The 26,529-nt window shown below is 44.7% G+C and overlaps 1 protein-coding gene across 1 annotated transcript; it reads left to right on the forward strand.

Moving 5' to 3' along the window:
* The first annotated feature begins 1,864 nt into the window (after positions 1-1,864).
* On the forward strand, positions 1,865-21,780 carry cpne7 (copine VII). The gene is made up of 15 exons (XM_084681853.1): positions 1,865-2,038; positions 6,655-6,837; positions 7,081-7,155; positions 8,465-8,539; positions 11,076-11,159; positions 11,278-11,367; positions 11,579-11,677; positions 11,861-11,947; positions 12,369-12,428; positions 13,624-13,757; positions 18,113-18,167; positions 18,989-19,040; positions 19,282-19,415; positions 20,280-20,516; positions 21,138-21,780. The coding sequence occupies exons 1-15, from the start codon at positions 1,865-1,867 to the stop codon at positions 21,276-21,278; spliced, it is 1,680 nt and encodes a 559-aa protein (XP_084537979.1). The 3' UTR covers positions 21,279-21,780.
* Positions 21,781-26,529: the final 4,749 nt, after the last annotated feature.

Here is a 26,529-nt window from a genome sequence, read left to right on the forward strand (position 1 = left end):
TTTTAAAACATGGAAAAAAACAAGCCTAGTATGGTAATCTCCTGTCTGCTGTGCCACTTCATCCCCCCTTATGGTAACTACCCCTTCTCTGATAGGACCCCTTCTGTACCATCCATTCCACGACACAATAGGCCTACATCTCTACATTTGGAGTTAAAAATCACATAGTCCCCGAATCAATTGAACACTCAATTGTGTCTGTGTGGCAAACAGCATGACTAATTGCTTTGAGATATTCTGACTGACAGTAGAATTTATGTTTTTGTTTAGCGCCACTATGGTAGTGGTGGTTGACTACTAATTTAGTTGATTTAGTTGATAGTTGAATAGATAATAATGTGTGAGGGTCTACATGCCATCGGCTAAATCCTATAAATCAATTTTCATATTTCGCCCGCGTTACGGTAACTGCACAATACGACATGTTCCCTTTGCTCTACTCTAAACTGATCGGTAGTTAAGGTCTCCCTCTAGCGTACTGTTGTGACCATGAGCACTATTGGCAGATCCACTCCCTCCTTTCACTATCGTACACCTCTTCCTTCTCTCATTCCCTCCCCTCCACCGCTCTCGAGTTTCTGAAAATCAAGCAGTGTGTGTAGTAGGGAAAAAGGTTTAAACAACAAGAGTAAATCCAAGGGATCACAGGTAGGAACAAGCTGCAACTGTTTGTAAGCCTTTTGTTGAATAACACCTAATTAGGCATGTTTAATTGATGTAGGCTAGTTAATTTTCCTCGATGGATAACTATTGCGCTGCGTTTTTTTCATTGTGTGATGTTTGGATATAAGGTCTTAAAAAAGTATGGTAGTTAAACTAAGTGTGATGTTATAGTTAATGTGATAGTTTTTTTTTGTGCTAATAATTTAATTCGGTTCAGTAAGCACGCGATAGGGAAAGTTTAAATATAATGTCCCATATCTTCGAGACAGCATGAAAAAATATATAAATGTGACAACATGGTGTTCAGGTTATTTGGGGGCAAATCGTTCGTATTGTACAATGTGAAACCTAATATCTAGGTAGGATAGGTTTATTTGTCATAAGTGAGGCGTCAACTGATGAGAATAAAGCCAGTGGGAACTGCTGGACGGCGGTAGCTGTCTTTTGACGGTGGTGCTGAAGTACCGTGATAATAATGACTACATGTTTAATTTAATCAGCGGCGATTTCACTAGTTACGTTTTTCGGTTTGATCTGATTTGCCCACACATTACAACACTTCCTAAACAAATTAGTCGGAACTTTGTGCGTGTCAATTCGCACAGCATGTTGGATATTTGGGGTTGTGGTCGTTTCTTTCTTGGCTGTAGGCTGGGATGTATCATATGTTTGAACACACTACATATTGTTTGAGTTTTAATGTATATATTTTTCTGAATCCTTGTGTATAGATTCCGTTGTGGACTCCAAAAGGAAGGTCGATCTGCAACATAATCTTTTTCCATATTTGAAATTCTTGATGAACTATTTTTTTTTTCTCGCACTATTGGCTACTTCTTACTCCTAGCAGCTCTCCTGATCTAATAAGGACTTGAACGCATTTCCACCCTGTCTATCATCTCGACAGAGATGAAATGGTCATCTTCAGGTAAAAGCTTTGAGAGAAAGACTTCCCCTGATAGAGAGGGATATAGAGAGAGCTTTTACTGTGCTTCACTAGCTGATAAAATACAACCTCCAACCTGTGGGTGACAATTCCAACGACATCCAAGAATATAGTCTTAAATGTGTGGTGCATTTCCAGTGCCTTTCTTAGCTTAAACTCATCAACCAGTCCCAATAGTCCCCTCCCACCTAAACTGCTCTCACCAGCAACTGCCTGCCCCTCAGTGGCTGCCCCCTCCTCGGGTCCTAATCCAGGATGAACGACATCCAGGAGGCCATATCCCCAGTAGCTGGCCTCAGTGGCCCTGTTGCTTGCGTATCTAAGGTGGAGCTGCGTGTCTCCTGCAAAGCTCTGCTTGACCGAGACACACTCAACAAGTCCGATCCCTGTGTCATCCTCATGGTGCAGACTCAAGGGCAGTGGACTGAGGTGAGTGAGTCTGTGTTTTCAACCATTTAACCTGTCCTTGCAACGTTTTAATACAGTCCAGACAACACAGTTGGAATATCCCATCATTCCAAATGAGCGACACAAGTGAGCTATGATGGTGACACTGAGATCTGGGGTGTGTTCCTCAGCCTGTTTGTACTAGGAAGTGTTCTACAATTTCAGGAATGGACAGAGAGCTTGAAAGAGAGACTTGCCATCTAGCAGGAAAGGGAAAGCGCAGTGGGAGGGTCACCCCTCCTCCTCCAGCTGAATCAAATTTTTTTGGGGAAAAACAGAGGTGTTACATGAGACAGCCGTTGTGGTGGCTGAAGACAAGAGGAGAGAGATTTAAGGAGTGAGCAGCGTGAAAACGTCAGAATGAAGGAGGCAATATAATATTGTTGCTTAATCCTGCCACCTATTATGCCGGCAGCTGTGGCATGTACCCAATCACAGTGAACAAAGTAAAACTGTGGAGGAGTGGCATATCTGGTTCACGTTAACTAGAATTGCCTCGGTCCCAAGTCGTTTTTTTATGGAGTCCGGCTTATAGAGCACAGCCACCTGAAACAAATCCAGACTTGTGCAAGGATATCACAACCATAGGGGTTCATATTCAGAGCTATCTACCAGGAAAGCACACACAGTGAATTACGCAGGATATTACTGATTTACTTTAAAGCCGCCAGTTGGATTGGCCTTCAGGGACCTAGCAGAGGCAGAACTCAGTTCTCTTGCAGATGAGAGTACAATTCCTGCTTTTCTGTGGCCCCCAAAGGACACACATGAGGCAGTGGCTGTACGTCTCTTTTTTCCTTGTTAATTAAGCCATACAGGATGTTAAAGGCAAAAGGGCTGTGAAATGACATACAACCATGCAAGCCGTAAGTGTATTGTATACAGTAAATTGCAATCATGCACTGACCATATTCTCATCTCCCCTAGGGAAATAAGACATAACGATTAAATGTGACGCTGCCTGATTGTAGCAGTATGAGGACATTTGTTGAAGCCCATTGTATAGTTGATAGGGGTGTTGGACAGGGAGCCACGAAAATGAGCTTTGACAATAATGTTGCTTGGCTGATAATGTTGAGAATGACACTGGTCCATGTATTATGGTTTGTAATGTGATCATGATACATTGCTGCTGCTGGCGATTAGATGGAATGGAGTGTCTGAGTATCTCCTCATTTTATTGTACAATTCTAAGATACCATGCTGGTTAATTCATTCAGATCAAATAATACCATAAACTACATGAGCAGAATGTAGTTTGAAGGAGGATGATAGAATGCAATGGATATCCTCATGTCGATCAGTAATAAGTGTTATCATTTTCTTTCACAAAATTACGTTTCTAACTTGAACTCTGAGATATCTATGAAGATATGTCTTAGATGTCTCTTGAATGTATTTAGTGGGACTCCTGTGAAAATGGAGAAGTAGAATCTGGGGGACATGTCAAATGTTTGAATATCTTTTGCATGGTACTTCAGCTTGATACTGTATCCTTAAAGGATAAGTGGTTTTCTGCCTGACTGATTGATAACCCTGAAAAGCTAGAGATAGTGCGAGAAGGAGAGAGAGAGAAAGAGAGAGAGAAAGAGACAGAAAAAGAGAGACAGAGAAGGAAACAGTGAGACAGAGGCCTTGGTCTTTGTGCAAGATATTTTTAGACCTTCTACAGTTTCTAATGGTTGTACTTGAACCTCCTACCTGTAAGTATACCACCCATAAGAAAGCTGTTTCACGGGTCTGGCTTGTCTGGAAGTCCCTTGTGTGCAAAATGTTAATTAGCTACATGCCAGTTTGTATATTGCCCTCCCTCCCTCCCTCCCTCCCTCCCTCCCTCCCTCCCTCCCTCCCTCCCTCCCTCCCTCCCTCCCTCCCTCCCTCCCTCCCTCCCTCCCTCCCTCCCTCCCTCCCTCCCTCCCTCCCTCCCTCCCTCCCTCCCTCCCTCCCTCCCTCCCTCCCTCCCTCCCTCCCTCCCTCTCTCTCTCTCTCTAGCCTGTGTCCATTAGACTTAGGTGTTTGCTCAGTTAGATGGATTAAAGTAGAACAAGACAGGACTGGAGTTTACTGTAGATCATTCCACCCATGAGAGTGGTCCTTACAATACATTTCTTGCATTCTATTTGTTAGCACAATTTGTCTTATTGCTACCAGAAGAACCACAGGAATGTGAGGACCTTACAGCTGGCAGGCCAGCTCCCTGGCCCCTGTCTCCTTCAGTTGGAAATCAAATCACACAAATCATGTTCTGAGGCCAGGAACAAAAATAAATACATAATAATAATAATTTCAACTAACTTTGGCCTGATCCTTTTTATTACCTTTTCAGAGTGGCTCCAAGACAAACATTAAGTATTTTCCCAAACTTTCTACCACCTCTTGGTCAACCAGATTGCAGTTTGGCACGTTAGTCACTGAATAGCCCTCCATTGAAATGAGTTAATTAGATTTCTTGGTTCTCAGTTTGTTACTAATGAGCTCTCTAATACAGCCCCAGTCACAAAGCCCTGGTAGAAAGGATCAGTGTTACTGAGAGACCTTCCCTACGTCACTCTCCTCCCTGTAGACATGCCCTGTTGGCACCACAGCCCCAGCACACCTCGTCTTATGCGGTTCTCTTTCAGTAGCTTCCCTAACACAAACCAAACTCACCAGTGTTCACAGATCTGCTCATCCAGATGGCACAGGGAGAGTGAGTGAGAAAGACAGTGAGAAGAGAAGGATGAGGAAGCAGCCGGTGGCCTAATAAAAGCCCGTCTTGGCTGGGATCTCAGGAGAACCGATCCACTCCTTGTGATGTTCGCCAGGTCATTACTGAATAACAGGACAACAGGACCGCGCTGTCAATTCTTCTGTGTTTCACCCCCGATTGGGGGTGTTTTAGAGCAGAAAATCCTCTTGAGAAAGCTAGGCAAACTAGAAATGACACATACACCCATCTGAGGAATGGCCACTTTGTTAAGTATTGGAACTGTGAGAAAGGGTGACTTTTTAACATGCTGTTTACATTATTTATTATTTAGTCTTGGGAATCCGAGTGTTTGATTAAATGTTATGTCAAAATGCTGAAATGTAGGAATTGTGAATCGTGTAGGACTGAACAGTTATGGTTTGTATAGGTTAAAACTATGAAAAGAAACTATTTTATCTGATGTGTTCATGTAGGGTAGCAACTGTCTGAGGTGTTGTACTATGCAATACTATTGTAGGGGTATTGCCTTCCACTTTCAATATCGATTTATTTATGTGGCCAACAGCAGTTCGAATTAGTCCGACTGACATTTGGAGCAGACGTGTGTGTGTGGTATCACATATGTATCTATATATATATATATATATATATATATATATATCTATATATATATATATATATATATATATATATATATATATATATATATATATATATATATATATATTGTCAGTGTATGGGTGCATGCATGTGTCAGTGTATGGTAATCATATGCCTGGCCAACAGCATGAGTCAAAATCTGGAATATTAAGCCATGACTACATGAATGATACATGTGGCGTACACAGGCTGAGTATGTGCAGTGTAGGCTGGGTGGTTCCCATGACAGGCACGTCGCAGGGTGTAGTTATCCAATCTGACTGACTGGCTCATTCCTCATGATGTTTGGGTTCCACAGAAACAGGTAAGAATGCAATGAGGTTGTTTGATAGATTTCCGGGCTCATCCGTGGAGTACTCACTTTACAGGAGAAATGATGGAAGATAAAAGTCGGACTGACTTTTTTCTCGTTCTTCTCTCTGATGACGTAAATGTGTTTAAAATGTGTCTTTTTTCCCCCCACGAAAGAGTGGCTTTCCAGATTTCTTTGTGCTTTTAGATTGACAGTAGCCTTTGGCTGGAATAATCTCGATAGTGTGTTTTCGGTGCCGCACTTCTTATTTGAAATCGTTTTACTTTTGCGATGAAAGAAAGCGAATTGGATTTGGGAGTCTGTCAGTACTCTGTTTTTTCTCCCTGTACAGCATTATGAGGTTCCTTTAATTTATTGATAACATCTTCATAAGACAGGTGGGGTTTGATGATGAGTTGGTACTCTTCAGAATACTCTTCAGAATATTATCCATCACCTAGCAGTGATGTATAATAACCCAGGCACTGACTGCTGTTGGATGGGCACAAACACACATATTCTCTCCTCTCCACCAAAAAAAGATGGAGATGCCAATTGCTAACTGAGGCAGGGTGTCTCCTGGCTGGTGGACGATCTTCTGATGACACATGGATCAGCTGTGTTTACCCTGACCCCCAGTTACCACCCCCACCACTCTATTTGCACCATTTGGAAAGACGTTCATGAGATCTAGACTTCCAACTCAAATGCTAAACAAACCAACACGTAAACAGTGGCAGGTGTCCCACACCAGATGGGTCTCATGCTTCAGTCCCTGCTCTCATGCATGCATTCATTCCCCCATCCCATTGATTAGCATTTCCAATGGTGTACAGTGCATGGCATGATGGCCAAGTTAAAGGGCTAGGAGTCATTGAGTACCCAGGAAGGTTCATCAGTTTTCATTTTGTATCCGAGTGCCTTCTGACTTTGAATGCGACATATTCCCTTTTCCAGCTGGACAGGACAGAGGTGATCAAGAGCAACCTGCACCCGGTCTTTGCCAAGGTCTTCACTCTGGACTACTACTTTGAGGAGGTGCAGAAGCTACGGTTTGAGGTGTACGACATCCACGGCACACACAGCATCGGGACCCGCGATGATGACTTCCTCGGAGGGGTGGAATGCACTCTTGGTCAGGTACAGTCCCCGACTCCTCCAGCTCTTTCTGTTTAATTATCAGTGAGAAGAAGTCGAAGCCCAGTATAATACATCACACTGGACTTGGATACCGTGTGAACAGAACGAGGCCACAGAACATGAAAGGCTCCCAGTGTCTCATGGTGGTAAAAGGGTTTGGAGTCCCTAGCTCTAATGATGCTGACCCCTTACAGGTCCACACACTGTTCCTCTACTCTCTCATGTGTCTCCTCCATTCCACAGATTGTGGCCCATAAGAAGATGGTGAAGCCTTTGTTCTTGAAATACGGGAAATACGCCGGAAAATCCACCATCACTGTAGGTGGAGTCTATACATCATGCTATTGATCCTCCTGCTCCCTTCTGCAGTAAAAGCAGGAAACAAGCGCAATGAATTGTCTCAATCAATTAAACTAATTAAAGTAAAACAGCCAGTAGAATACAAGGACCCCTGATTCCAGACAGTAGCAGGACTCAGGAATTTGTGACAAAAACAAAAAAGACTGTCGCATGTTGAAGAATGCAGTCTAAGATGCGTATCATGTTAGACTATCTGCATGGCTAACTTTTAGCCCAGAGGCTGGAGTCTTTAGAAGTCTGTCAAGGTAAACTGTTGTGGGTGGAAGCACTTGTCTTGTGTACGCCTGTTACCAGAGTCCCAGTCTTCTCCTGACACTGAACTACCCTCCCCTCGCTCAGAGGAGAAGAAAATAGCTAGACTGTTTTCAATTCTAGCCACAGAGGATGAAATTAGGACTTGTGGCCTTAGCAAGTGATTTGGAAACTCCCCCATAGAGTGTTGATACTGATCTCTATTGATTTTACCGTAACTACCTCCTCATGTTGCGCCTTCGGAAAATTCTGGACTGAGTAGTGCTTGGTACGATGGTCAGAGAGATGGGTGAAGTACAGATGGAGATCTTCTAATACTCGACACAATGACAGTTAATTGGATGAAAGCCTGTGATAGCAGCTGAAAGCGGTGACGGGTGATAGCGTAACAATGGCCTGTTCCGGGAGAACTGTGAAGCAGAGCTCTGGCTGGATGATGACCTGTGTGGCCTTGTCTGTGAGATGTGTTATGATGGGCAATGGGGCATTCCCTCCTGGTGTGGCTCACTTAGAAGGTAGCACATCTGGTCTGCTTTGCACATTTCCTCTGGCTTGCCCAAAAGATTTGTAAGGTTATGTTGTGAATAGGGTATGAGAGTAGAGACACTGCCATGAGGAGAGGGAATAATGGTTTGGGAGGTATGGATGGAGGATGGTGTGACTAGCCATTAGCTTGTAACACCATGGTTGAGGTACACAGGTAGGTAATTACAGTCGGGACATCAGAACCACACAGCTCTATCTGCAGGATAGAGGTGAGTGGCACTGGACTGTCACACAGCCACACCTTCTGGGTTGTTCTGGAGCAGCGCTGACTTACATTACAATCACAACACCCAGCTTTACTGAGCTTGAGGGCGTTTTAGTTGAACTTTTGGGGTACTGTAATAGCACTAGTCACTATTTCTTGATATGTTTCTCTACAGTTGGCTCACAGTTTCTGTGTACTTGCCAGGCTGACTGACAGACGAATATAAAAACATGATATGGGCCCCGAATTTTCCTTCTTTTTTAGGTGCACGCAGAAGAAATCTCTGGCAACAATGGATATGTTGAGCTTTTCTTCTGTGCCAAGAAATTAGATGATAAGGTAAGACTATATTGATCATGTGGGAACTAAACAGACAAAAATGGGAAAATAAATGAGGAACATGATGATGATGATTAGATGTGATTATCAGTTACAGTATGTTGGCATCGAGGAGTATTTAAGTGTGTGTGTGTGTGTGTGGTGGTTATGATGTAATTTCCAGTTTTCAAACAGTCCCAACACATGCAGCATCCCACTCCACCGGCCCTAACAGTCCTCAGGTGTCTGTTCCTCCCACAGCTGCAACAAACCCTAACCCAAACGCCTCCATTCCTCCTCCCACTCCCTCACCTCTGCCTTTCTCTTTCTCCATCTCCCTCTTCATATCTTCTCTCTCTGTGTGTCTCTCTCTCTCGCTCTCCCTCTTAATTTCTTCACAATTCTCTCTCTCTCTCTCTCTCTCTCTCTCTCTCTCTCTCTCTCTCTCTCTCTCTCTCTCTCTCTCTCTCTCTCTCTCTCTCTCTCTCTCTCTCTCTCTCTCTCTCTCTCTCTCTCTCTCTCTCTCTCTCTCTCTCTCTCTCTCTCTCTCTCTCTCTCTCTCTCTCTCTCTCTCTCTCTCTCTCTCTCTCTCTCTCTCTCTCTCTCTCTCTCTCTCTCTCTCTCTCTCTCTCTCTCTCTGCCTTGGGCACAACTTGTGATAATCTGTGAAATACTGATTCTTGTTCTCCCCACCACCACCTTTTCATTTGGGTCTGGCATTTATACATTTCTGCATTTCAAGTAGTTTGCATCAGACAGACTGAATGGGAATATTGAGAAGACATAATCGACCTGTCCTTCTCAACTGTGAGCTTGTGCTCTCTCGCAAAAAGCAGAAATCAATCGAATATGGAGCTCTCAGAGACAAGAAGGCAGGGACAGAGATGTTTTTTAGAAGATGTCAGTATACTAAAGAGAGAAGGACCCTTGGAACAGCACAGCAGGCAGACAGCAAAAAGGATGCCGTTTGTTGACTGGAACATTTCGAAGCCTCTGAAAGAGAATGGGATTCTGTTTTTGGGAGCTGCACTTTAGGCACCTACAGTAGCTGCATCACCCACACACACTGCTTAAGGCAAACGCTTCAAATCATTGTCGACAAGGTAGCAACCGTTCTCTGACATCCACAATCACTGAAAACCATGTTCTGTCTCTCAGGGGACACACCACTAAACACATTATGCAAGCCTCTCCACTACCCTATGACTAGTCATTTTGTATGGGGGCCAAGCAGCAAATTAACAAAAGTTCTGCTAATTCTGTAGATTCTCAAACAGCACTGTGACCCTGTTAAACCCAACCCTTACAAAGCGTAATGATGACAAATTCCATATTGCAGTAAAGATGGCCACTTACACAGACGTATTTTAGTAATCCAATTTTATCCGCATAGTATAGAGGAGGAAAAACTTGTCATAATTGCTATTGCACTATGTGGACCTTCAACTATCAATTTCCAGACGCCTATGTGAGTGAGTGTATGAGACAGAAAGAGACAGACAGACATACAGAGAGAGAGAGAGAGAGAGAGACAGAAAAAGAGAAACAGAGAGAGACCCACTGAGGAGGAGGATGGATATGGAGGATGGCGACACCCCCAGATTAATTGCTGGGGGACAATCTGCCGATGGGATCTGTCCGTTTGAATGACTTTGAGGATCCCATTACACTAAGAGATATGATTCTAATAGAGACGGGGCCATTATCTCTTCCACCCAGGCCATGAATACTGCCTGTTCCACAACGTAGATCAATGCTGACACACTCCAACGTCATCGTTGATTTAACACCGTCAACGGTGGATGGCAAGCCAAGGACCAGCTATTCAGACGATCACGTGTCTCGAATGACGCATTTTCACCTTCCATGTTAAGCTTTGTCATCTGTGTGGGACTTGCCGTTCGAGGGACGCGTCTGAGCTTGGCACATCAAATGTATCTCAATTGTCAACGCTGATTGCAGAAACGGGGAATGTTGCCGTGATTGCCGGACAGAGATTCGATGTTGACACGTGCGCCACTCAAACGCGCGTCAGTCTGTGATGACGCCACACTGGTCGAGCGGTTGCCGTGACAACGAGATGGGGCTACCTCCCTTTCTTCCCCCTGTCCCTGTGGAGATGTATTGGGCTAATGCAGCGAGAAATGGGGACTTTAGATTGTGTAATTCTATGCCCAATACCCTTCTGTTTAAATATATCTCTCTCTCTTTCTCTCTCTCATAACACCCCCCCCCCCCCCCCCAGGAATCAATTGGCCCACAATAGCAGGGACTGTTCTTCTCTTAAAGCCTTAGCTGGGGACCCTGTGTCAAATGGCTGCTTTACACCCTTTCCCTGATTTGATTTGTCACGCTGGTGAATAAAGGCACCAGGCAGCACACAAGGGACAAGCTGTGTCAAATGTGGTACCGTGATGACTTCATTAACTCCTGGAAGATGACGTCCGCCTGTGTGCTGAGGGCCTTGGGGATCTGTGCTTATCCAGTAACGTGACATATGTTAAGGGCACAGTGGGTGGCTCGTTAAATTGAATTAATTTCCTTTTCTACTTCGCAGGATCTCTTCAGCAAGTCGGACCCATTTCTGGAAATATATCGGATCAACGACGACGGCACAGAACAGCTTGTTCACAGAACGGAGGTCAGTGAGGGATGCTTTCTTCTTTTTTTCTTCTTCTTCTCTCTCCTCCTCCTCCCTCTCAGCCGTTGTTCATGTCCAGGTTCTTTTCATTCTTTCTGATGTCTTGCCTCCTATCCAGGTGATCAAAAACAACCTGAATCCAGTGTGGGAACCCTTTAAAGTGTCCCTCATCTCCCTGTGCAGCTGTGACGAAGACAGGAAGCTCAAGGTGAGATCACAGGAAGGACAATGGACAAAGACTTAAATGATCACACAAAGATAATGGTCTTGAGGTCTTTGAATGTAAAACAAGATTTTCATAATTTTAACATTGAACATCATAATTTAGTTATTATTATTACTACTACTAATAATAATGATAATAATATATTACTATTATCATTATTTAGTTGATGATTATGAAAATGTGTCTCCTATAGTGCTTAGTCTGGGACTACGACTCCAGAGGTAAACATGATTTTATCGGCGAGTTCTATGCCACCTTCCGAGATATGCAGAAAATTGGCAGTGGAAACAAGGTGAGGGCAGAAGAGAGAAACACTGGTGCACAATCAGGCTCAACTGTGTGCCAACGATGTGCCACAGCACTAAGAGAAAAAGAAAAGAATGTCACAAAAATCATGTCACAGTTCTTTTACCAGGTGGAACGTTTCAGGTGCAGAAATCATCCGAAACTAAATGAGATTCTTTCGTTTCTGAAGGTAACATGGGATTGCATAAATCCGAAGTACAAACTCAAGAAGAAGAATTACAAAAACTCGGGCGTGGTCATCCTCAGTGATCTCAAGGTAAAAGCAAAACATACGCAAATGAAAGCTGCAAACCTCTCTATGCCTTAACAGGAACATCAACACACTGTACATAATGACTAAGTATTACTGTTTGATTCTTGTCCAAATGGGAAACAGGTACTATTTATAATAAAAATGTCCAGTTTTCATGTTTCATTAAAAACAAAGGGGTTTCATGGAACACTAGTGAAACAAAGGGTTTCTTTGGAACACTAGTGAAACAAAGGGGTTTAATGGAACACTAGTGAAACAAAGGGGTTTAATGGAACACTAGTGAAACAAAGGGGTTTAATGGAACACTAGTGAAACAAAGGGGTTTTGTGAATCCACTAAAAGTGGGTTTCACAAATAACCGGTGGTTAATTTAAACTTTTGCTATAAAACGGTGCACTCACCTTCTCTCGCGTTTCCCCCTCAGCTTCACAGAGTTTATTCCTTCCTGGACTACATCATGGGAGGATGCCAGATCCACTTCACAGTAAGCTCCAGAGACCATTCTAAACAGCCATGCCACACTCACTTGGCAAACCAGTACAGTGCTGGCCTACAAAGAGTTTAGGATTCAGTCAACTCTGTATGTTAATGTGTTGTAATGGCTCAACAGCAGGATTGGGTATCTCACCTGCTTGTTTTCATTCACGCTGCCAGGCTGTACGTGGTTATTCAGGGCAGCTTAATGATTAAACTTTATGTTCTCCGAATGTGAAACGTTTCATTGCATTCCAAGTGCTTGTCAACAGTGAAATGTCCCGCTGACTGACGGCCACAACGTTATTCAGAGTCGGATTTTCTACGAATGCTGATCGTTTTCTAGCTGGAGGCTGCTCCTTGTAATGAATTCAAATCTTTCTCCAACTCTGGACCTGCTCTGGCCTCTGCGGAGCAGGCTCCCATCTCCCTCTCGCTCCCTGGCACTCCCTCCCCAGATAACTGCAGCAGTAATGAATATTAATAATACGAAATGCTATGTTCGAAAACTGATCTCCATTGTTTGGACTGACTACTGGGTTCTCAGTGGGTGTAGACACAGGCTGTATTTGACGTATGATCGTAGCAGCGTGTAGAGCAGAACACAATGTGCCTGATACATAGATGTGGAATATGTGTTGGATGCTGCCTTACCCTGTTGAGTCGTTCCATCGTTTTTACGTTAGGCTATTTAAAGCACTTGTTTGTGAGATAAAAGCAGGAAGAGGCATATCGGGTCTTCCCTGTCCCTTCCAGTGTTGTGCCCTCCGTGTATCCTGCACATACAGTACGCTGCCTCTCCGCATTGCCCCGAGAATTAACATCTGTGCAATGAAGGAATGTACAAACTGAAATTCACCAGACGCCTTCCTGCCATCCTCATTTGAATGTCTTAGATATTTATATTTTTAAAATTTATTCAGGTTCTGTTTCGTTAGCAGTTATGCAATTAAGCCTGAGGATATGATAGCAAAACTGTTGTTCCAGATTTCATGTGCTATCTCTAAGTCTCCACTACCAGTCGCTCAACTTACTGGCGTAAGACACACTGCACAACGTTTTTAACAGATTTATAACACAGTTTCTCTAAAAGGACGCCACTTCCTCTGGATGCAAACCAAATGGTCTGCTCAGAACACAGGAATGTTCTTACAGTGATTGTTTTCTCTGACCACATGTCAACAATTGACTTGTCATTCTTTTAGGTGGCCATTGACTTCACAGCCTCCAATGGAGACCCCAGGAACAGCTGCTCCCTGCATTACATCAACCCTTACCAGCCAAACGAGTACCTGAAGGCTCTGATTGCTGTTGGGGAGATCTGTCAGGACTATGACAGGTCAGTCTGCCTCGCTGCTATGATAGCTATCTGCGGGAACTTCTGTCTTCTGAAGGGAAATTGAACCAAAAGCTCTTCACGTTCCATGTGTCAGGACGTCTCCAACGATGTACAAAGAACGGTTGGCTCCCCCTGCAACATATTCTCCGCATCGGATATGACTGGGAATCGTAGAGCAGTGGAATAGAACGTAATATGATTCAGACAGTTTCACTGATCAGGTTTCAGCTCAGATGTAGTTGAACAATTGAATATCATTTTTTTCATGAGGAAAAATCTAGGAAGTACTAGGCTATTTCCTGTCAAATTGGACAACCATTTCATTATCCATGAGAACAATTTAATTAATGGGGCACCTGCAACTCTTACAGCCTCTGCCAAAACTTGTACTGAAGCGTGGTACATCACTGAAATAATGAGTACATTTTGAGCAAACAAATTGGCCACAGTAGCTATTCATAAGAAGGCTCTGGGGAAATCTGTGTTGATTTGGAAGCCGTGGAGTCTGTGTCTAAGGGGTGATGCCAGTCTTCTCAGATCCCTATTTTTCTGCAGTTTCTTTGACTGGTTCTGCTGCTATAATGGGCATGCGGTACGCTGGTGCCAACTGTACCCTGGGTGCTGAGTCTGGTAGAAGCTGCTAGAATCATGCCCAGTCCTCCTCCTCCCAAGCTGGCAGGGGCTCCTGAACCCTGACGAAAGGGTCTCCCTTGCGCAGAGGACCAGGCAGATGCAGAGGAAAGAATAGGAATTGTGAGTTGGTGTTCAATGAAGGGGGATAAGGGGTGTGTATTGGAAGTAAACGGAAGACCATTAGATGTGGCATTCGATTGTACATTTCTGGAATGAGTGTTTCAGTATTAGTTTGATAAACACCAGGTTCATGGGCACTAGCAAGAACCGATTAATTAGCAGCAAATTATTTTTAATGTGGTCTATTTTGGAGGACAAATCCTCTTGTCTGTAGGCACAAAGCCAAATGAGCATTAACATAGTGACTCATGCTACTCGAATCCGCCTATTGAATGCGAAGGCAACAGTGTTTGTCTAATTAAGGCACAGAGGAGATAACAACACAAGCAGAGCAGACCTGAATGACAGAGGAAAATAAAAAAAACTGTCATGCACTCACAAAGGAGACATGCAGCGGAATGATTGGGCTGCATTACGTGTGCATGTAAACACGAGCCTTGAGGTGGATGCCTATGGAAGGCAACCTGGGGTGGGGTGACCTTTCTAGTCCGGTGTTCCACGCCTCCTTGAACATCCGGTGATGTGGCAGAGTTCTGGCATGGGAGCTGGTGTAGGAGCTGGACCCCTTTGTCTCTGAGTAGGCACAGTGGAGGCGGCTATGATTTGAACAGAATTGAATTGGTCGAGGGAGCTTTCAGCTTGGCCCCTGGGCGACCGGTGTTAAGAGGGGAGTCAGAGTGGACACAGCGGGGAACCCCGCCACCCCCCCCCACCCCCGCCCCTCCCTCGGGAGAAGTGTGTTGTCACATGTCAAGAAGGTGGGAAGTAGGTGCTACTTTGTCCCCGCAGCAAGGTCCACACAGTCATGGCTCCCTTGTTAGCAGCCCCGGAAACAGCAGCCAAAGCAGCTGCACATCTGGTTCCTCTGACTCTGTAGCTCTGCCACATTCTAGAACACTCTGCCAGAGCAACAGGATCTGTGAGACGTTCTTCGTGTTGAACGACGGACTTATGTGGCACACAAAGGTGTACGACATCAAATACTTTGAAACTAAACACAAAGACAGACCTGTGTTATACCTGAACAGAACAGGCTGCAATATCCTAAAGCATGAGGCACAATGTTATATGTGCAACTTACTCCTGGGAGAATGTCGGCCATATCCACAGAATGGAATATCCAGAAAATTGTAGACATGCACTGAAAGACAAAGAGATTGAAAGTGAATCTCTTTTTCCCCCATCTGAGATGGTTACTAGTGTGCATATTAGCTCCATTATCAAGAAGATCATTATTCTCTCAGAGCAGTGAAAGTAAAGAGTGACTCAGGCTTGTGGAGTGGTGTGATTCACCTTAGGCGAGCAGGCAGTATTATCTTGAAACGTAGTCTCTTGAAAAAAAATGGATTGGATTTCATTGTCTTTGAAGAAGAACTTCACAGAAAACAGGAGAGGCAACTTGTCAGGTTGATATACTGTGGTGTGAAATCATTAGGCTGATGAATGATAATGAGCTTTTTTGTTTTGACAAAGAAAACTGTTGACATGATAGAGCAGCAAGATCCACGATAACAAACAACACCAGAAACCATAGCTGCAGTTCCTTTCGCTCCTCTCTGACCCCCCCCCCCCCCCCCGAAACAGCCCAGAAAAACACATCCCACATCTTGTGTACCCCTCTTAGGTCTTTTATTCACCCATTTGTGAGTTGCTGTCTGAGTTTTTTGGGGCTTTAATGTGTCTCAGACAGCTGTGCTCAGGTCCTCCTCCAGAGCATCTGCAAGTTATTCCTGTCCTCTCTCCTCCTTCTCCTGGTGTGGTGGGATTCATTAAAAGCAGGATTAGCCATTTACACAATCTCAAAGCCGAGGGGAGGGTGAGGAGGACAGCTACCCTGCTGTCTCCTCTGTCCTGCGTTGGATTATCCTTCTACTCCCCCTCAGAGACAAGAGACACGGAGGTGAGAGTGGAAAAAAGAGAGCAGCCACTGCAAGTGGAAGGGAAAGCATGTTCTCCATACTTTGCGATAGGTCACACATCGGACTGGACATATTTGTGTGTGGGTGTGTGTGTGCTTGGAGATCCCTCTGTGTTGCTGTGGGTGTCCCGTTTTGTCATGTTTATGGTTGGCGCAAGGGCTGGAGGGTTGGTAATTCACTAGGATTGATCAAATGAGGATCTCATCCAGTGCACTCATCTTGATGCTCCTGTGTGACTATATAAATGGATGTTTGTGATCGGGGACAGTGAGCAGCTGTGATGAAGCTGTGACTGTCAGATGACAGCAGTCTCTGCCCAGTGGGGAAACAGGACGTTGGCCACAACACACGTAGCATCCTTCTCTCACAACTGGGTTGTGGGGCCTCATCTGGGCCGCTCGGCCAGAGGGCGTGGCATCCAGAGAGGGCCTGGAACATTGAAAAAAAAAAAAGGAAAAGAAAATGACCAGGCTCAACACAGAGTTAATCGTTCCTCCTACAGGAGCAAAAGGGGAAATAGTGGCAAAGGGTTGTTTTCGTTCGTCTCTCTGCTAGGGTCTTGGTAATGTCCCCAATGAGCTGTTTATCAGCTGCTTTTGGCTTGATCGAAGTTGAAAGAGAGAAAACTATTTAGATGTCTCTACTGAGAGCCCAGAAGCCATCTTCAATTTAATGCTCATTACCCCATGCTACAGTAGCCCATGTGTTAGACCAAGTCGTCCATCTACCCCCTCCCTCCCCACAGTCAATAGATTAAACAGCTCATTTCAAATGTTGACGTTTGAAACTAAGATGCTATTATGAAGATTTTATTTCAGATAGCATGGTGCTGAAGGATTAGTTTCTCTCGCTGCCGTGACAACATGAAGCAAGTGTGTTGGTATCTGAGGCAGCTTCATGTCTTCAGGCTAGGGAGCACTGTCGCGATGGTAAACAAGCTATCAGAGCCCGGGTTTACTCGCACACTGCCTCAGACTGGAGTGTGACAGAGACCATTTCCATCACAGGGAGAAGGACACAGCTCATTAATCAACTTTATTTCATTCCACTCCGTTCCATTTGACACTGTATTCATTTAGCACATGCTTCTGTCCAAGGCATGAATAGTTCAAACCTCTGCTTCTTCGTAGCTCTCCACTACGGAGAGCCCCCATTTCTCGTCCTTCCCTGGCTTCTCCACCGTCCTGTGAGCATCCCAGCATGCCGTGTGATCAGATGTGTGCCTTGCGGTAGTTCCCAGCAGGCACTGCTTCTGCCCTACTGCGCCCTATGTTGTGGCGCTCCCCCACTGTTGCTGCTTTAATCCCCGTGGCTCTGTGACCCCCTGCCGCACTCGGTCAGGGAGCCGGGATTTAGCAGGGGAGGGCATTTCACTTCAGCTCCTCCAAATGATACACATAGAAGATGTGAGGAATACATCCACTGTGATGACACAACTGTTAGGGCCCAACTAAAGCGCACCCTGTTGGTGTCAAAAACGATGGCTCTAATTATCTCTCAGTGGACGTCGCAACTGTCAGAATAGCAAACGACGACTTGATGAAGTGCCTGCCATGCTGTTTGTTGAAAAGGACGGATAACTAAAGGCAGATCGATTTCTCCTGTGTCTTTTGTTTGAGCATTTAAAAAAAAGGATTTCCACATCTTAGCTGCAACAGTACTAATGATTTCTTTACCTTACAGTGACAAAAGATTTTCTGCCTTGGGATTTGGTGCCAGAATTCCACCTAATTATGAAGTAGGTGTTATCTTTTGAACCTTTTTTTCCTTCCAGCCCCTTTCTCTCTTTCTGTCTTCCTCTCATTCGTTCTGTGACCATGCTTTCATATGCAGAGCAGCATTTATGCATGTTCTTATCTAGCCATGGTATTTGCTTGTGCCTAAGTATTGAACAGTCTGATCGCCCTGACCTATTTTCTGACACTATTCGTCACACTGTCAAAATCCCATATTTCAAACTCATAATTGAGGTTATTTTTATTCACAAGCCCCTTTTCTGGAAATACCAACCTGTCTGGGAGAAAATGTTCTCAAGACATCAGAATAATGACGGCAAGCACTTAGTGAAGACTTGGAGTTGGCTGTCTGTTTTCAGAAGATCTCATTGGCCAAAAGTGGAGCGCTTGTTTAAGCTGTTTGGACCTTGGGATCCAGAAGCTCATATTCGTTTTAACTAGCCCCCTGCTGAGAATGTTTGAAGCGTAGCACACCCCCCCACACACACACACTCTCACAGACCAAATAACTGAATGTGACACAAACATCCATCTGGTGTCAGCACACACACATACACACAAACATTGACTGAATTGATCAAAGCATTTCTTTCTGGCCCACAAGTGGAGAGTCAAGACAATGATTCTAAGACATGAGAGACATTTCCTGTGTGCTGTGTAATGAGGTCATAGTACAGGTTAATCCTGTGAACCATTCAATAGATAGTTAAACTGCTGTTAAAAATGGTCCTTTAAGTGCCCATTAGAATTTTGATTGCAGGAGACTTTCCAGTGTCCTTCCTGACCTCGTACGACACGCTAAACTTTTTTTTTCCCACTACAGGTGTCCCATGACTTTGCCATCAATTTCAACCCAGAGGACGATGAATGTGAAGGTAGGACAGTCAATCTTGTGTTCGCAATTTTGCCATTTATCAACACCAAACGGAACACTAGTAATCATCCACAATAACTCTACTGACTTCATACAATGCTTCAATCTCCTCGTTCCTGCTCAAGTTCTCCTTGTCTTACCGTCATCCCCCCCTCCCTCTCTTCTGATGCTTACCTATGTTAACAGCACAGCTAAGTACTTCTGTTTGTGTGTGTGGGTGTATATGCGCGTGTTGCCTTCAGAGATCCAGGGGGTAGTGGAGGCCTATCAGAACTGTCTTCCTAAGATCCAGTTATATGGGCCCACCAACGTGTCCCCCATCATCAACAGGATAGCCAAGCTGTCCGCAGGGGAGGAGACCATCAAAGACGCCTCTGTGAGTGGTATCCCACACCTCCGAAAGGGTTCGATCGCTCTAATGGAGCGACGTGCGGTAGCACTGTTGGGATTTTCCTCCAATGGCATCTTCCTGACTGAGCTTCCACTGATGGAGCTTTTTGGTTAACCACAGGACTAGCAAGGTCCATGTATACTGGATGGTGAAAGGTGCTCCCCGTACGAGAAATCAGAGATGAAAATAGATTTCAGAAAAGCGTTCAATGGGGATTGTTTCCATTCGTTTTGATTTATTCTTCTTCTGTGGGAGTAGTGTACAGCTCAAATTATTCAACACAATGCAGCATGAAAACAGCCAATGAAAAATAAAACAGGCCCAAGGTCTCTGTTTTTCCAAATATGTTGCTGCATATCTCTGTCCTGGCAGACTGCGTTCCATTTCGAACACTTCTCCTGGGTTCTGGCCCTTTTGCTCTTAATTTGCCCTTGCACTGATATTTCTTTCTTATTCAGTCCTCACCATCGGGCTTTTCTGCTCTCAGTAAACAAACCCAAATGGATCAATGTGCTGAGCAGACAGGACATAGTTTAAAAATTGCAGACTGGGCATGCTTAGACCCAAGCACCAAGCCCCACTTATGCAATATCCTCAGAAATGAGAACAGTTACTGGTAATACACACTTGGCCCCATATTAAAATCCACTGATTAAGACTTATTTGGGTGAGCGGAGTTGAACTCCTATTGAATTTCTATAAATGACCCATTCCTTTTGCCAACCTAAAAGGAAAGCTACGCTATAAATTCCGGTTTATTAATGAGAGTCAGCTCAGTAATGTAACACACAGACAAGCTCAGGGCAGCCAGGTGTGTGATGAATAACAGTGAGTCTCTGCCTCTCCCAGCGCTATCACATCCTGCTAATCCTCACGGACGGCGTGGTGACGGACATGGCGGACACGCGCGAGGCCATCGTGCGGGCCTCCTACCAGCCCCTGTCCATCATCATCGTCGGCGTCGGCAACGCAGATTTCACAGACATGCAGATCCTGGATGGGGATGACGGAGTCCTGCGCTCACCCAAAGGAGAGCCGGTCCTCAGGGACATTGTGCAGTTTGTGCCCTTCAGAGATTTCAAAACGGTCAGTGCCCCCCCCCCCCTCCCCTCTTCCTTCATCCAAACCCTGCTGTGTCACTCTCTCATGTTCCCACTAAGCCACAACAACAAAGTTACTACGGTCTCAGAAACAAAACAAATATTTTTGGTTATTGTGGTGCTAATGATATTCATTAAATATCCCAGTATGACCTCCAATGTCCCTTTTGTAATAACATTAGCTCTAAATGGTTTCTAAGTGGTTCAGGCACAAAGGCTGCTTCAGCCAAGATTACAGATGGGCTTGAGATCCAGAAGCTACACAGATTTCTAGACCAGTTTTCTCTGCAATGTAATTGTCCAGCCAGCATTATTCATTCATTAAGAAAACCGAGGGAGAAAAATGCTTAATTCCTCCAAAAAGCCCTTGATGTATTCCTCTGCACACCCCAACACGCCCTCTCTCCATTTGGCTGTTGCCCAAAACAACAGAAAACACCAGATTTCACCATCAATCCCTCTTTTGTTCGATTAAAAAACAATTTGTCCAAAGTTTCTGTGGATTTCCTGTGCCACTCAGGCAAATTGATTGCTTTAACCCTGTGGGTCCATGTGCCAGGCTGGCTGTCATGTTGTCTAGACTACAGCTGTGCTTTCTTTGTCACAGGCCTCGCCCGCTGCCCTGGCAAAGTGTGTCCTGGCCGAGGTGCCCAAACAGGTGGTGGAGTACTACAGCCACAAGGCCATCTCCCCTATGTCCCTCCCCAGGGACTCCCCCACCTCCATCGCCAGCAGCCCCACAGAATAACCGTCTACACACCCTGGGGAGCGAGGCCTTTCCACAATCTGAACATGAACATTGATCATTGATACTCGTGTTCTCATCACTTTTATCTCTGTTATTCGGATCATTTCGATTGTTTTACACACAGACTGGGAACTTGCACCGTGGGATTGGCGTTCATTATTGTGTCTTAGTTGAGATCACGTCTCTCTGCCTGGCTATGCTTCATCCGGATGTTGAGCATGATAACTGTGGGCTGGTCTGCTCTGGTCTTCATCCTGCTGTGTGGGGATGCATGCAGGCGAATACCCCAGAGTTCACACACCGTAACAGCATCACAGACTTCTTGTTCCACAAACACCCTTGAAAGAGACTCCTCTGCCTTTCGAAACTGCCCAAGACTTCAGCCTGTTTCCCTGCTTTCTCGGCATCTCTTTCCCTCCTCTCTGTCAGTTTCAGTCTCCTGCCTTTGGTTGCTGGAATGGTTTGAAAAGCCTGCCAACTGAAGGATTACCCAAATGCATAACATCCCAGATCGTATTCCTTTTGGTTGTGTTGAGGAACCATATTGTGGTCAATCTTAACATGAATGTGCATCTTAAAGTCTTGATATAGTTGACATGACCATAATGTACACGACATGATCAATGAAAAATCTTCAAACTGACGCAAAGGAAAGCAATGTGCCATAAATTATAATTAACCATTGTTATATTTCCTGTCGGGCTATGCCACCTGTACAAAGGTCTTATAAGGGAACATTCAGATTTGGTTTTGCAGAGAGATGCTCGATGGAATAATGTATCAACATCCATAACCTGTTTTACTCATACACATAAGAGATGACAGTGTGGCTATCCAGATAATGTGCAGTTCCCTTTAAATGTTTCAACAGTCATCTTTTTAGACAACAGTTGTCATATAGACACCTTAGATCAGACTTTGTTGACACTACCCAACCCAGAACCACAATCACGACCAGTACATTCACTGCACATTACAAGGAACAAGCAACACAACATGTTGAGTGACAGTGGTTAGTTCTCCACAGTGCTTGTCTCCTAATCCTCTCTCTGTGAAGCATCATGTGGGAGTGTATGTGTTCTGACCTGAATAGCATGGTTTTCTATTAACTTCTTTAATTTGATGTGTGTCTTTATCAAAAGTGGTTTTCACAAGACATCTCTGTTTGAATAACATTTATTGTTTATTCTCCCTCTCCCTCTCTCCCTCTACCTCTCTCCCTCTCTCCCTCTACCTCTCTCCCTCTCTCCCTCTCTCCCTCTACCTCTCTCCCTCTCTCCCTCTACCTCTCTCCCTCTCTCCCTCTCTCCCTCTACCTCTCTCCCTCTCTCCCTCTACCTCTCTCCCTCTCTCCCTCTCTCCCTCTCTCCCTCTACCTCTCTCCCTCTCTCCCTCTACCTCTCTCCCTCTCTCCCTCTCTCCCTCTCTCCCTCTCTCCCTCTACCTCTCTCCCTCTCTCCCTCTACCTCTCTCCCTCTCTCCCTCTACCTCTCTCCCTCTCTCCCTCTACCTCTCTCCCTCTCTCCCTCTACCTCTCTCCCTCTCTCCCTCTACCTCTCTCCCTCTCTCCCTCTACCTCTCTCCCTCTCTCCCCCTCCCCCTCTAGCTCTCTCTCTGGAACACAGTTTGTCTTTTTCTGAAGAGACAGTATCTTAATATTACATTTGCTAAAGACCGGACAATTGTGTCGAATAAAAAAAACAATCCATGCAGAAATCTCACTGATGCAATTCAGGTATTTAGTTCATAAGATATGATGCCAACATGGGGAACCACAATTTGTTGACTCGTCATGCAGATGCAGTGACAATGACAAGCGGTTAAAAAGGTTGAAAGCTGATGACAGAACCTGGTATAGATATGACACGATGCCATTTAAGATGGACGGGGTCATTCAATTAGCATTTCGCTATTGTACAGTAGAAACTCAGACAGTTTCACAAGACATGCTAGCACCTTTGTAGTTGGTTGCAGCTCCCTCTGAATGATTTAACCTTGGCCTCATGTCCTGAATTATCACAAGAGATGCCAACGTCTGCCAAACCAGCCCACTGACGACACTCCCCTGCAGAAAATGGGTTTGCTTGAGCTTGTCACTTCAGACTGTGATGCTGGTCCTCTCCCCCTTGTCACGCCACTGCTGTACAGCGACTAAGCCCCCAGTCCCCATGCTGTCCTTCTCCCAGGGACCGTCCTGCAGACTCCCCCCAGCGCTCCAGAGCACTGGTTCTCTCTGAGCTCCTTTGAAGAGCACAGCGGAGAGGCTGTGACTGTGGACCTCGATAGGAGGATCATTGATTCGGCAGGCCTCGGTCTAGAGCCATACCCGATCAGCTGAATGTAAATGATCCCAGGTGGGCTTTGATCTCCGCTCTGCCAGACAGCATCATCGTGTGACATGAGAAGGATGGGGGGAAATGGATGCAGAACATTTGCCAATAGTCCACTTGAGAGAATTCCATTTTGACATCAGTCAGTGGATATTGATTGAAGTATTCTATTTTATTCAGATGATTATTCGTTTTTTTTTTTACATATATGTTCATGTTTGTTGGACCATGGCACAGTATTTTCTGATGATGTGTCCCCCATATTTTACATCCTGAATCTCTAATGTGCAAGAAAAGTTGTGTGCTGATGTGAGTGGTTAAGCCACAGCTTAAACCATCCGTTACTTCAGATTCTTCATCTGTGAAACATTTCTAAATGATAGATGGCCTACACGAAGCAGTTTAATGACCAATGCATGACAATACCAGAAAACTAAGCAGGACACAAAACGTTAATAGGCAGTCAGTTGAACAAGTCTTGCTTCCACTGCTACATATGTACTATTGATTGGGTCAGTGTGGGCGTGCTGTTTTTCATTCAAATGTATATAGGTGGAAAAAGACCTGCTTTCAGAAGACTATCAAGTGAAGCACATCATCATAAGTAAAACGTTTTTTTTTATGCTGCGCAGTCCAGAGAAAAGTAAATACAGCTGGCCCTAACTGTGCTCTGAGCATTTACTAATCTTATTTCTGAGAGGGAAATGTATTGCATGCCTACTTCTGTTGTGAAGATGTGTTGTACAGTTGATTATTTTGGAGTACGTACGATATGCTGATATGCAAGCCTGCCTTTACACAAAACGTCATGTAGTGGATGCTCTTTCTCTTGCATTTAAGTCAATAAACCCAGACATTTAACTGCATACCGCTTTGTTCTTCAGTCGTAACCCCAATTGACAAGACCTTCTCTCAAAACCACCTCTCATCTCTCTCAAATATTTTGGATGCTATATTTTTCTTTCTTTTTTATTTGACTGTTGTGCGCATGCTGTAACACAACCCATATACCACTTCTATCATTTGTTCTCTAAAACGTATTGCCTTGTATGGTTCAATAGAGATTGGAGGCACCTGGTGAGACAGTGCTGTGGTTCTTGTGTGATTTCCCTAGTGTAGTGCATGCTTTGAGGCTGTACAGTGGACACAGCCTCTCCTCTATGGCCGCATGGCTGGATAGACTAGCCGGGGTTAAGACTGCTCTTGAATTCCGTCAGACCGTTCCTTTCATTTAGCGGCTATTGTGTAGAGAGCGCTGAATAACTGCTGTTTCCATGGTGACTGCGGCTTGTTAGGAGTCTTGGGTCTGTGTTGTGGGAGAACCAGGGACAAGATGCAGGAAGGAGAGGAGGGGTGAAGAGTTTATGAGTGGAGGAGGTCTTGGCCCTGAATAGAGAAAAGTTTCTCTTTAGAGTGTGATGGGGGGGAAAAAACAAGAAGCCTTGATTGTATTCCTCAGTGACATCAAGGCCAAAGGACTTCCAGAAGCTTCCGAGTTGAGCTATGTGCTCCAGGCTACTGGATGAAGATTTGACTGAAAGTAAATCCCTAGTTGGTCAGCTGTTCATTTCCATTTCTCATACTCTCATAGAAATGTAGAGAACACAACACATGTCTATCCATCTCCATGCATATCCTGATCTCTGTGTTTGTTTTCTGAGGATGGGGAAACACTCTTTCCAAAAACCCCCCTTTGCGCCACACCCTGTGATTTATGGCCACAAATAAACACCACTCAGCACAGCTAAACATGGATGCAATCAAATTAACAACATGTTTGTCCCCGGACACAAGGTGCAGTTTACTAGGAAACTGAACATTGGATTACACTGACTTTACTGTAGAAAGAGCCTGTTAGGTTCTTGAAAGCAGGTCAACAGACAGACAGACAAACAGGCAGGCAGGCAAGCAGGCAGTTAATACATACCGGTAGGTGTTTACATGCCTGGCAGTAGGCTCTAATGAGAAGATAATGTATTGGACATGGAAGGTGGGAGCTGAAATTAGCCGTCTCCTCCTTCCCCTCCTGGGAACACAAGATCTACCTTTGATATTCTTCCAGCCACATCCTCTCACATCCCCCGACGCACAGTTATCATCTTTGGCACTCATCCTCTTTGTAGTCCAACAATCACATGGATACACACACACACACACACACACACACACTCTACACACATTGAACGATCTTAGACTCTCTAAGATTGCATCTTGGCTGTGGGAATACAAATGTATCTCTCTTGCAAAGCATATTTGGTTGTCTATTTGTTATTCAAACCACCAATGTAACTACCGTGCACACATTTCAAAACTGTTGAGGTGGTGGCTGAAAGTACCAACTGGGGTGTGTACTTTAACTGCCACTGGTCCTATGTCACACATTGTTTCAGTTGGAAAACTGTCAGAGGAAATGTGAAATTAATGTGCAGAGAGCTGTGCAGGGACCATCCATTACAACAGGAGATAGATCAGCGTACTTCATATTTAAGTGGAGAGAAATAGACATCGAAAACCATTAGGCACTGTTGGGTAATGTCAAATTATACAGCCTCAGTTGTCACACACACACACACACACACACACAGAACAGCACAAGCTTTCTCTCTTTCTTGCACAACGACAGTGCAGGTGCCACACACACACACACACACACACACACACACACACACACACACACACACAGGCACACAGGCACATACACACATCCATGCAGTAAACTAGGGTACAAAGATGCTTTACTTATTTGACTCACAGAACCATGCACCTCCATATCCTGTCAGTGCAGGCTATCCCATTTTTCCTCATGTTTCGTAATAGGAAACATTTTCAAGAAGATTGGGTCTTCACCTCAAATGCTGTAGATCTAAAAGTATATTCCCCCCAGCTTGAAATCACTAAGGCTTCTCTGTTTCTGCAACAGT

Source organism: Hypomesus nipponensis, chromosome 19, assembly GCF_054491055.1.
Source record: "Hypomesus nipponensis isolate SF chromosome 19, ASM5449105v1, whole genome shotgun sequence".
Taxonomy (NCBI): Eukaryota; Metazoa; Chordata; class Actinopteri; order Osmeriformes; family Osmeridae; genus Hypomesus; species Hypomesus nipponensis.